The sequence below is a fragment of the Mytilus edulis genome, chromosome 2 (assembly GCF_963676685.1).
Source record: "Mytilus edulis chromosome 2, xbMytEdul2.2, whole genome shotgun sequence".
NCBI classification, from domain to species: Eukaryota; Metazoa; Mollusca; class Bivalvia; order Mytilida; family Mytilidae; genus Mytilus; species Mytilus edulis.
The window spans coordinates 100,044,267-100,057,420 of NC_092345.1; the positions used below are offsets into that span (position 1 = coordinate 100,044,267).

Sequence of the window (13,154 nt, forward strand, 5' to 3'; positions counted from 1 at the left end):
CTTATCCCAGGCATAGATTACCTTAGCCGTATTTGGCACAACTTTTTGGAATTTTGGATCCTCAATGCTCTTCAACTTTGTACTTGTTTGGTTTATAAATATTTTGAAATGAGCGTCACTGATGAGTCTTATGTAGACGAAACGCGCGTCTGGCGTACTAAATTATAATCCTGGTACCTTTGATAACTATTTAGTGTTTCTGTAATTTCGTTGTTTCCCTCTTAAAGGTGATGTGTTTCCCTCGGTTTTATTTTGTAACCTGGATTTATTTTCTCTCAATCGATTTAAGACTTTATTTGATAATAATCGACGATTAGTTTCTGAACCGTAAAAAGGAAATGGCTTAAATGGACAATTAACAGACGGATGACATAAATTGGTATTTGTTTTCAAATTATAATAGGATCTACAACATGGTAGAAAATGGGATTTCTTTGTGGGAAACTAAGATCTTTCCTGTTTCTGTTTGTGTAGTTCAGTTTTTAAGTTTCTATTTTGTGTTTCTTACATTGTTGTTTGCATTTTTGGTCGTTTTCGGTTTTTACCATGGAGTTGTCTGTTTGTAACAGAATTATAAGTTGAATATCCATTTGTTAACCACTCTAGTTTGTGTATATTCTACACAAAACATGACTCGATGTGTGTTCTCTGGGACTTATTCTGGAATTGTCTGATATTATTTTCACATTAATACTTGATTTTCTTCACATTTAAAAAAAAATGTTTGATGTATACACAGGGTGAATCATGAACTTCTTTTAAATATATCTTCTACAATAATTATGTATTATGAAACAGAAGAAAAAGAAAACATGGTTCTTGTTCAGATGTTTCTTTCTAGTTACAGTGAAACTACCTTATTTATGAACTTTCGTCTTTAATGCATATAAGTAAGTACGTAAATAATGTGCAACCAAATACACATTTAAATAAAGATGTCCAATTTACTTCTCAATACGAAACAACACGAAATTATATGTAATTTATTGATATTTGCTTTCGTCGAATTTTCATACGCTTAAAATAAATACGAATTATAAATAACAGTCCATGTATCGTACAAAAAAATCATATGATCGATTTCAGCATTTAACAAATGTGGAATAATATATCCACATTCGATTAGGTTCATTGCATTTGTCTGTATATAGTGTAAACAGTTTGATTTATTTAAGATTTGTGGTTAAACCCCAAAATCAAATCCCGAAACTTCGGTCATGGTCGGTGAAGTGAACACTAAAAGCGGCTGTAAATTACTTCTGTTTGGTAACTACTTCGTTGGTAGACTCAATTGTATTAACTGAATACGACATTTTTACTTGACCAATGTTAAACTTTATATTATATATACAATTCCAAAACTTTTTGATTCAGGTCCGTAAAATTAACTCAGCTTTATAAATCCATGTCAGTTGTGCACATTCAGATGTTGATGTCCTGATTCTACTCCGTATGGACGTAAATGGTATATGTAAAACTCTAATGCGTACATTTCTCGTGGACGCACATAATGAAAAGATATGGCATAGTCACTTATACTCTCTAATCCCTGTAAAAGACCAGATAGATTATTAAAACCTCGTATAATACATTTTTAGGTGACAATTCTTCACTGTGTCTAAACCACACCGGCAAAATTTGCTCGGACTCGATGGTATCTAACATCCGGCACAATGACGGAACACCAATAGACAAAAGAAAGGTAGGTTTCTCCTTATTTTTTTATTTTTTTTTATGATATCGAAGAATATATATACATATACAACTATTTCTATTGTGAGATGCAATATTTTCTACAACCGTTCTATATTAACGGAGAAATAAGTCAAAATGCATGTCAAAATGACGAATTGAGTGAACCTTGCCTAGAAATTGTTTAATTTCTCGTTAAATTGTTCACATTGTACGGAAAGAAAGGTACGGGAAGATAGATATTGACACGGAGATTGCAAATTTAGTTATTATGAGCATCTCCATAATTGTATTTCTGTGTATGGAACGAAAGAAATGGGTCATGTCAAAATGGAACTGGCCGGTTTCGTCAATGTATACAACCCGGTTTCGTCATAGATTTTAAAATGCATAACCCGGTTTGGTCAAATAAAAAAAATCATAATCGCATTACATTATAATTGATTATTTAACTTCAGCGTTCAAAAGGAGTTTTGTGGGTCGCTGGAAAACAAGTTCGTTCACCGGACAACGGCAGATTCAAATAAATAATAAGCAAAAACTTGAATTCCTACTCTTATAGAACACAAATATTTTAATTTACTTTGCATTCCGAAATTTTTAACAGCATATTGAGATTAAAGCTCTCTAAATATGCGTTTTCTATATGAGTTATGGGAAAATATGTTAAACATGTTTAAACTTGAAATTAAAGTTTACGGTCTTAAAAATCGAAACACACAATTGATATTTGATTATATTTCTAAGATTTTCGTGAGATATAATAATGCATTGACCTTCAATTCTAATCAAATAACAGCTCTTTAAAGTACACCCCTGAATAAAAAATGTTACAATCCAGGTAATACCTTACTGCGCATGCCCATAGGTAACATCGTATACCTCGGGCTACAATAGATTGACTTTCAATTTAGCTCTCTTTGAGTAAAGACGTTTTTTTCCAAATTATTTAAAGGTTAGTGGGTTTATTATTTTAGTTAGCATGGCTAACGCCCAACTCAATGACATTCCGTTAGGGATGGCTACACCGTCTCGAGAGAGCGGTGCACTTGATTCGGAAGACCATAGGGTCATTGATGAAAATGTAAGTTTTACCGCAGTGGCGGTAGAAACTGATAAGGTAGTCGAGTCTTTGGGCTCTTCTCACAAGGCGAGGAGAAATATCTCTTCTCGTCAAGATGATGAAATGTCGTTAGTCGACGGGACAGAAGAAGATGTCAGACAGAGCTGCTCTGACCTAGATACCAAAAACCCTAAACGGAAACGGGACGACTCCGTACCTAGCAGAAAAGGTAAGATTAAACACAGGAAAGTTGTAAATCATTCTAGCAGTTCCTCTGAAAATACTAGTAGCAGTGAATCATCTTCTAGTAACTCTGAATCAGAGAGTTCAGAAGACAATGAAGCGTTTGACCCAGAACCTTCTTTGTCTAAAGATAAAAAAGAAAAAGTACCATCTCATGTAACCAAATATATAGAGAAGTATGCTCTAAAGGGTATAAGTAAAAAGACGAGACAAGATATGTCTTTAAATTGGCCTATTCCTTCGTCTAAAGGATTAAAGGCTCTTGAAACAGATAGATTTTTTAAGAAAAATTATTTTCAAGGTAGAAAATGGAATGCTAGATTAGAGAGAAGTAAAATTAACACACAGCTACGCATTCTAGATGTTATGGGTCCTCTGTCCCGTTTATGGTCTGAAGCACATAGGATTAAGAAAGATAATCAAGGTATGGACCCTTCTGATGTAATTCAGTTAACACAGAGGGCTATTGTGCTAGCAGGTAATGCTCACTATGTTTATAACACTGACAGGAGAAAAGCAATGTTAGTTAAAACAATGCCAGATAGTCTAGATTTTTTAAATGAGAAGAAAGGCAAGAAAGCTTTGGCAAAATCTAAGGGTCAACTTTTTGGTAATAAGTTTCTAAAGTCTTTGGCTAAAGAAAACAAGGATAACAAAGAACTTAGAGAAATGTTGTTGTTTTCTAACAAGAAAAAACATGCTGGTAAACCTCTTTTTAATAGAAAAATGATCAGTTTTTTCAGCAGGGGCCCACAAACAACCTGCAGTCTGTGGGCGGCAGACAAGCTCTCCATCCACAAGTTTCAGGGAAGAGACCTTGGCAGGGAAACCAGTCACAGAGCAGACAGGGGAACAGTTATGGTCAGCGCCAGAATCAGCGCCAGAACCAGACCCAGAACCAAATCCAGACTCAACCTCAGAACAACCAAGTGTTCAAGAAACCTGCAAACCGATAGAACGGGTAGGTCAAGAGCAAACTTTCAGTCATATACAAAACTATTTCCAATTACCAATGAATTGCATAATCAATCAAAATTCTATTCCTGTAGGGGGAAGAGTAAGTCTTTTCCTACAGAATTGGAACTCAATTACAAAAGATCCTTGGGTTCTCCAGTGTGTAAAAGGAATAAAATTAGATTTCTTAGCAACACCTTTCCAAAATCAAATACCAAATCAAGCCTTTTTCAATCAAGAGAATCAAGATTTGATAAACAAAGAAATAACAGGACTTTTGAACAAGAAGGCCATAACACAGTCTTTCCTAACAAAGGATTCGTTCATAAGCAACATTTTTCTGGTACCAAAGAAGGGAGGGGGTCAAAGACCTGTTATAAATCTAAAAGGCCTAAATGTTTTTTTACGTTACGAACATTTCAAAATGGAGGGAATTCATTTGTTAAAAGATCTTCTTTTGAAGAACGATTGGATGGTAAAAATAGACCTAACCGATGCATATTTGACATTGCAAATAGCAAAAGAACACAGAAAATACCTCAGATTTTTTTGGCAGGGAAAAATAATGGAATTCAGGTCCCTCCCGTTTGGGATTGCAGTAGCCCCAAGAATATTCACAAAACTGATGAAGGTTCCCATGACTTTATTGAGACGTTTAGGTGTACGTCTGATAGTTTACCTAGACGATATTCTAATAATGAATCAGTCAAATCAGAAAATTTTGTCAGATCTCTCAACAGTTTTGTCAATATTAAGGGGCTTAGGTTTTCTGATCAATACAAACAAGTCAGTAATGGAACCTTCACAAACAATGGAGTTTCTGGGTTATACAGTAAACTCAAAGTTGTTGACTTTGTCTCTCCCGAAAGAGAAGGTAGAGAAAATAAAGAACAGTTCAAAATTAATGCTAGAACACAAGAAAGTGTCAGCAAGAGATTTAGCTCAGTTGATAGGTCAGTTAACAGCAACAAATCAAGCTGTCCTTCCAGGTCCTCTGCATTATCGCAGTTTACAAATATTGAAATCAAAAGCCCTGCATTTGGGGGGCCATTACGATCACCAAATCCAGTTAAACGAGGAAGTTCAGAACGAGTTGCATTGGTGGGTAACCAAGCTGGGGTCTTGGAACGGGAAAGCGTTAATAAGACCAGAACCCCATTTAACCATTCAGTCGGATGCAAGTCTGTCGGGATGGGGAGCAACATGTCAACAGATAAGTATAGGTGGGCTTTGGATGGACGAGGAAAAATCCCTCCATATAAATCAACTCGAACTAAAAGCAGCAATGTTCGCAGTACAATCTTATGCCAAAAATCTACAAAACAAGCATATTCCTATACAAATGGACAACACAACAGCAATTGTATATGTAAACAAAATGGGGGGAACGGTGTCAAAAAGACTAAATTCCCTAACAAATCAGTTTTGGGATTGGTGTCTTCAAAGGCAATTAACAATCACTGCGGACTATATCCCAGGAAAAAGCAATGTTATAGCAGACTGGGAAAGCAGGCATTATGCGGATTTCGGCAATTGGCGGTTAAGTCCGATACTTTTCAAAAGTCTCATGAAACGCATAGGTCCTTGCAATGTAGATCTGTTTGCAGACAGGTCAAATACTCACCTGAATCAATATTTCAGCTGGAAGCCAGATCCCCAAGCGAAAGCGGTAGATGCCCTTCTCCAATCCTGGAGAGAGATAAAGGGTTATGCTTTTCCCCCGTTCTGTCTAATAAGTACGTGTCTGGCGAAAGTTCGGGAGGAAAACAGTCAGATAATTCTGATAACTCCAGTTTGGCAATCCCAGGCTTGGTACCCTCTGTTACTTCAAATGTCAGTAGATTATCAAGTGTTACTTCCCATGAGTCACAACACTGTATTGTCTCCCATGAAAGAGCCACACCCACTGATTCTGAACAAAACATTAAAACTAGCAGGGTGGACGGTCTCCGGAGATCATTTAACTCAATTGGAATTTCAGAGGAAACTAAAGAATTACTCCTTGGGTCTTGGAAATCGGGAACAAGATCTTCTTACGACAGTGCCTGGAATAAGTGGTCTAGCTGGTGTAGCTCACGGGAAATTGATCCCTTTTCAGCACCTTTGGCCGCTATCTTAGATTTTTTGACTTGGATGTATAAAGAGGGGTATCAATACAGAACTTTAAATGTTCACCGTTCGGCCATATCTTCAGTCCTGCCATATATCGATGGTGTCCCAATTGGTCAATTACCTATAGTAAAACAATTAATGAAAGGTGTTCTACAAAATAATCCACCTTTACCAAAATACCAATTTTCATGGGATTTGGATATTGTTCTTAAATATTTATCCGCTTTACCAATAAACAAAAAACTTGATTTTTCAGTTTTAGGTAAAAAATTATCAATTTTATTGGCTTTGGCAGCGCCAAAAAGGATATCTGAAATTGCAAGGTTAGACAGAAGATTCATGTCCAGAAACAAAAGTAGTATAATTTTTCATTTACCGGGTCTGTCTAAAACACAAAAAGATTGCAATAACAGATCAGTGAAATACTGCAAATTTTCAAAGAAAAAATTATGTGTTATTTCTTGTATACATGAATATGAATTGAGAACGGAACATTTAAGGCCTGTTAGTAAACATGAACCTGATCCTTTATTAAGGTCAACTAAGAAACCTTTTAAAGGTCTATCTTCGCAGACAGTTGGAAATTGGATTAAATGTGTTATGAAGGAGGCAGGAATCGACATCTCATTGTTTCAAGCACATTCTTGTCGCATGGTCTCAACTAGCAAGGCAGCGATGAGTGGCATCAGTATGGATGATATTATGTCCATGGCAGATTGGTCCAACACTAGAACGTTTAATAAATTTTATTTTAGGACTAATGAAAAAGCGGGTTTTGCAGATAAAGTTTTAGAAATGGTAAGCTTGCTTTAAACGTGCATTATTATATCTCACGAAAATCTAAGATTAGAGTGAGATATAATAATGCATTTCCCACCCATCCCACCCAAATGCATTATTATAGAGAAATTAAATACATTGCAAATAGATGTGGTATGATAACAATAAGACGACTCTTGATCTAAGTATTTCTAAACAGTATTCAATAAAATATGAAATATTACACAGAATGTTTATTCTAGAATGCAAACTTGAAATATACATCTATATCATTAAATTTTTCAGAAAGGATAGAGTTGGATGGACTTGAATATGACTGGTATTCCAAACAATAATTGCAGTTTGTAGCAGTGTGGCGGAATATGATATAGAACATTCGTATGCAGTTTTTTCGTGGACTATAAAGAAATTACTGACTTTAACATTTATACTCTGTGAAATATTTTGATGTACATTTGATAATACAAATGATTATTTTCTGTAGTTATTTTTTTTTTTTAAGTAACCGCCTTATATCTATTCAGTCCAAACAGTTCAGTATTCAGATGTTTGGTCAGATGTTGGATTTTGCTTTTTGCTTAGTGGTCTGATAATTAGTATTTTGGGTGTCAATTTGTTTATAATTCATTATCCAGATGCATAGAAATATGTCTATGGTGAACTATATCCATTGTTTACTGAATCGGTTACTTTCGTATCAGATCTTTTGAACAAGAATATGATATTTTATTGGTTCAGGTATTGGTTTTGTTGTTTTATATCAAACATAATTGTTTGAGGTTTAAGGTTTGGCTTCATTGAAAGTCAATCTATTGTAGCCCGAGGTATACGATGTTACCTATGGGCATGCGCAGTAAGGTATTACCTGGATTGTAACATTTTTTATTCAGGGGTGTACTTTAAAGAGCTGTTATTTGATTAGAATTGAAGGTCAATGCATTATTATATCTCACTCTAATCTTATCATATAATCAATATTTCATTTCGGGCGCTTTGCGCCCTCATAAAATCTGAAATTTTCTCGCACAAAAGGATGGACACCTTTATAAGTAATCTAATCATTCTATGTATGTAATCTTTTCTACAATCGTTAAAAATAAATCTTCTTAAGGATATACGTTGATAATAAGACAACTGTATATGCATGCATAATCGACATAGAAAATGAATGTAGGATTACAACTACCATGCATTAAAATAAATTTTGTTATCCCTTATTGTAACTATACTGCTATGTACAAATTAGTATAATAGTCTCAGGTCATCGACAAAATTCAATAATAATTATTTTGTTAACATTACTAAAAAAAAACCGAGTCTGTACTGTCGCCGTTGTGTTATGATGACCGTACACTGACGTTGGTCAATATATTTTGACAATATATACGGACAGACGGATTCAGTTTATTTCAAAGTGGACGTAATTCGAACAACTTTTACATACCGCCGAGCGTAGCGAGTCGAACAATATTTTGATTATTTTTTGCTTTACAAAATCGTTAAATACAGGAATCAATATAGTTTTGGCAACCAAAGGTGGGGTCGGGGCGTGCAAATAGTTATCAAAAGTACCAGGATTATAATTTTATACGCCAGACGCGCGTTTCGTCTACATAAGACTCATCAGTGACGCTCAGATCAAAATAGTTAAAAAGCCAAACAAATACAAAGTTGAAGAGCATTGAGGATCCAAAATTCCAAAAAGTTGTGCCAAATACGGCTAAGGTAATCTACTCCTGGGGTAAGAAAATCCTTAGTTTTTTCGAAAATCCAAAGTCGGGGCGTGCAACTAATACGTCATCTAGATTCGCCACTTATCTTATAATAAAATTAACGGTACCAATTTTCTTGCACCAGATGCGCATTTCGACAATACATGTCTCTTTAGTGATGCTCGTGGTCAAAATATTTGAAATCCAAAGCTTATATAAAAGATGAAGAGCTATAATCCAAAAGGTCCAAAAAGTATAGCCAAATCCGTGAAAGGAATCAGAGCTTTGCATGAGGGAGATACATTCCTTAATTTATAATAATTTCTAATATTTTGTAACAGCAAATTTTAATAACACAAAAAATTATAAAGTGTATACCGAATTAAAATATTGTAAGAAATGAGAAAACAGGGACACCCGGGAAATCGGATTATGTGAGTTGGATTATGTTTATTATAATCAATGCCGAATATCAAGTTCTTTTTATCTATTTCTATACATTTTTTTCAAATATATTTAAAAGTTATATAGAAAAAATGATAAGGCAGACAAATATACAAATAAATCGACTTGGCCGATATCCTAATAAAACTTATTGACCTTTAATTACGAGTTTTTTTTCATTCCTTTGCGTTTTTACACGCCCGTCCCAATTTTGACAGGACATATTATTGTATACACCCGTCTGTCCGTCCGTCCTTCCATCCGTCCGTTTCTCCATCTATCAGTCATTCGGTCCGTCCGTCTGTCCGTCTATCTATCCGTCTGTCCAGCATAAACATGTCGCACCGTAACTTCAGGACAGCTTATCTTATTTTCTTAAAATTTAACATAGTTATTTCTTATAATGGTCAAACGATCTGCAAACCTTTGAGTGAAAATCAAATTAAATCTTTTTGAGTTACAGAAAACGTAAGTGAAACAGGAATGTGGGTTTTTTTTAACATGTCGCGCCATATCTCAAAAACGAAGTATTATAACGGCATTAAACTTTATACACTTCTTAGTTATATAAATATTTTAAACTTCTGTTTACTTTTTGGTGATGTTTAAAATTTTGGTTTAGAGTGATTGAATTTATTTTTGGTAAAACAAAAAGGGGGGGGGGTCACTTATAGCGAAGTATCTCAAAACCTATTTATGATTATTGTTTAAATTTTACTCACTTTTTATTAATATTAATCTTAAGATCTCTATACTTTTTGGTGATTATTCAAACTTTTATTTTGGAGTTATTGAGTTTTTTGTAAAAAAGAATAGCGGTTTTCACATGGTGCTCCCCATCTCAGAACTATTTCTGATTATTGCATATTACTTCACACATAAAACGACGGGCGTATCATGCAGTCATGGCGCAGCTAATTATTGCCAATTATGGTACAAAATTCCCCCCTTTAACAAATTTGATTAAACTTTGCCATACGAATTATTTGGGTATCTGGTCTGAAAACCAACATGATCGGCCATTTATAAACTTTGTTTTTGTTTCAGGGTACTGATGGATGTTGCTTTACTGCATCATTGCACTTATTGTAATGCCAGCTTTTCACAATATTCCATTTAAAATTAGTTTGAAGTTAAGTGAAATAAGGGATACACCTTTCATTAGGAAAATGTGTATTATCATAACTAACTATGTCCAAAGGTGCCCGTTTAAAATAGATTTTAACACGCCAAGTTTACTTTACAATAAATATATATTTAAATTCTCGAAAGACAATGTTCAGATCCGTGCCAAAGTTTCTTTTCATAAATTGTTTGTTAAAAAAAACCAAAAAAAACCGGGTGATATATATAGACGAAACCGGGTGATTTTGTAGTAACAACATTGACGAAACCGGTTTATTCTAATTTGACATGACACTTTTCTTTCGTTCCATACACAAAAATACAATTATTGAGATGCTCATAATAACTAAATTTGCAATCTCCGTGTCAATATCTATCTTCCCGTACCTTTCTTTCCGTACAATGTGAACAATTTAACGAGAAATTAAACAATTTCGAGGCAAGGTCCACTCAATTCGTCATTTTGACATGCATTTTGACTTATTTCTCCGTTAATATAGAACGGTTGTAGAAAATATTGCATCTCACAATAGAAAATAGTTGTATATGTATATATATTATTCGATATCATAAAAAAATAAAAAAATAAGAAGAAACCTACCTTTCTTTTGTCTATTGGTGTTCCGTCATTGTGCCGGATGTTAGATACCATCGAGTCCGAGCAAATTTTGCCGGTGTGGTTTAGACACAGTGTTCTTGTTAGTCAGTTTTATGTCATTACATTTTCCAAGGCTACTTACCACAGAGAAGGAATCAGGATACTTACATGTATTTGTCGATCGCTTATTAGTTGCTTTCCCTAGAGGAATGGACGAGATATTGATTGATACATAGTTTGTTGGTTGCTCCTGTAAATTCCGGAGAGAAGTGAATGATATACTTTAAACGACCGTGCTAGGCTCTTATATGAAGTCAAAGTCGTTAAACACCTACTTGTAGAAGCACTATACCTGATAGGTTATTGGTTTTCTACTGTTGAGTAATGAAAATAAAACTTATAACAAGATCGTTGGTTGGGTGCTCACTAATTACTTGATAGTTAGTTTGTAGGCTATAATGTTAAACATGTGTCTTAGTTGTTTTGTCTGATACGTTACCATTTGCCTTAACAATTTGGCCAACTAAACTAGGTATTTTTTTAGTAAGAATGATAAGAATCAATAACAGGAGAAATAATGTCGAACTTCGGTTATACTTTTAACTTTCGGGACACACACATCCGTCTTTTAACAATATCACTGTCTTACTAGCATAACAAATGTCAAAGTAATTACTATTTAGCATATTATTACAATAATATCAGTATTTGATAAAATCAACAATATGGTGCCCTTTCCATTAATCGAAGAAATGGAGAAATAGTTAGTTCTAATTTATATAACTGATGATGCGACTAATTGATGCGACTGTCATACAAGTGAGAGGTTTAGCGCTATAAAACCAGGTTCAATCCACCATTTTCTACATTTAAAAATGCCTATACCAAGTCAGAAATAAGGGAGTTGTTGTCCATTCGTTTGATGTGTTTTATCATTTGATTTTGCAGTTTGATTATGGACTTTCCGTTTTGAATTTTCCTTGGAGTTCAGTATTTTTGTGATTTTACTTTTTAGATACATGTTTAGGAAAAATGAAAACAGTTATTGAAGTGTGGAATTTCAGAAATAAGGCAACAGAAGTATACATCTGTTCAATAGTCATTATTCGATAAAGCAAATACAATTCCGGGGATCAAATCATAACCGTGGGAAATACATCAACTATAATAGGAAAACAACCGAACACCAGAAATACATCAACCATAATAGGAAAACAACCGAACACCAGAAATACATCAACCATAATAGGAAAACAACCGAACACCAGAAATACATCAACCATATTAGGAAAACAACCGAACACCAGAAATACATCAACCATAATAGGAAAACAACAGAACACCCAGAAATACATCAACCATAATAGGAAAACAACAGAACACCAGAAATACATCAACCATAATAGGAAAACAGCAGAACACCAGAAATACATCAACCATAATAGGAAGACAACCGAACACCAGAAATACATCAACCATAATAGGAAAACAACAGAACACCCAGAAATACATCAACCATAATAGGAAAACAACAGAACACCAGAAATACATCAACCATAATAGGAAAACAGCAGAACACCAGAAATACATCAACCATAATAGGAAAACAACCGAACACCAGAAATGCATCAACCATAATAGGAAAACAACCGAACACCAGAAATACATCAACCATAACAGGAAGACAACCGAACACCAGAAATACATCAACCATAATAGGAAAACAGCAGAACACCAGAAATACATCAACCATAATAGGAAGACAATCGAACACCAGAAATACATCAACCATAATAGGAAGACAACCGAACACCAGAAATACATCAACCATAATAGGAAAACAACCGAACACCAGAAATACATCAACCATAATAGGAAAACAACCGAACACCAGAAATGCATCAACCATAATAGGAAAACAACCGAACACCAGAAATACATCAACCATAACAGGAAGACAATCGAACACCAGAAATACATCAACCATAATAGGAAAACAACCGAACACCAGAAATACATCAACCATAATAGGAAAACAACAGAACACCCAGAAATACATCAACCATAATAGGAAAACAACAGAACACCAGAAATACATCAACCATAATAGGAAAACAGCAGAACACCAGAAATACATCAACCATAATAGGAAGACAACCGAACACCAGAAATACATCAACCATAATAGGAAAACAACAGAACACCCAGAAATACATCAACCATAAAAGGAAAACAACAGAACACCAGAAATACATCAACCATAATAGGAAAACAGCAGAACACCAGAAATACATCAACCATAATAGGAAGACAACCGAACACCAGAAATACATCAACCATAATAGGAAAACAACCGAACACCAGAAATACATCAACCATAATAGGAAAACAACCGAACACCAGAAATACATCAACCATAATAGGAAAACAA

At 34.5% G+C, this 13,154-nt stretch overlaps 2 protein-coding genes and 1 long non-coding RNA gene across 3 annotated transcripts in view; 2 read left to right on the plus strand and 1 right to left on the minus strand.

Moving 5' to 3' along the window:
• Positions 1-963: 963 nt before the first annotated feature.
• The window catches only part of LOC139513672 (glycoprotein-N-acetylgalactosamine 3-beta-galactosyltransferase 1-like), a 50,410-nt gene continuing 38,219 nt past the window's right edge, over positions 964-13,154 (minus strand). The window contains exon 5 of the mRNA XM_071302366.1: positions 964-1,549. Within this exon, the coding sequence (XP_071158467.1) occupies positions 1,409-1,549 (141 nt within the window). The 3' untranslated portion in view covers positions 964-1,408. The remainder of the gene's footprint in view (positions 1,550-13,154) is intronic.
• LOC139513669 (uncharacterized) lies at positions 2,428-7,235 on the plus strand. The gene is made up of 3 exons (XR_011662496.1): positions 2,428-2,647; positions 3,733-3,959; positions 7,130-7,235. It is a non-coding gene; the product is annotated as an uncharacterized lncRNA (long non-coding RNA).
• Positions 2,646-3,709, plus strand: LOC139510387 (uncharacterized; the record flags this gene model as incomplete). Its single annotated transcript, XM_071296969.1, has 1 exon — positions 2,646-3,709. A coding segment is annotated over exon 1 (1,035 nt), but the record flags the coding sequence as incomplete, so codon positions are not given.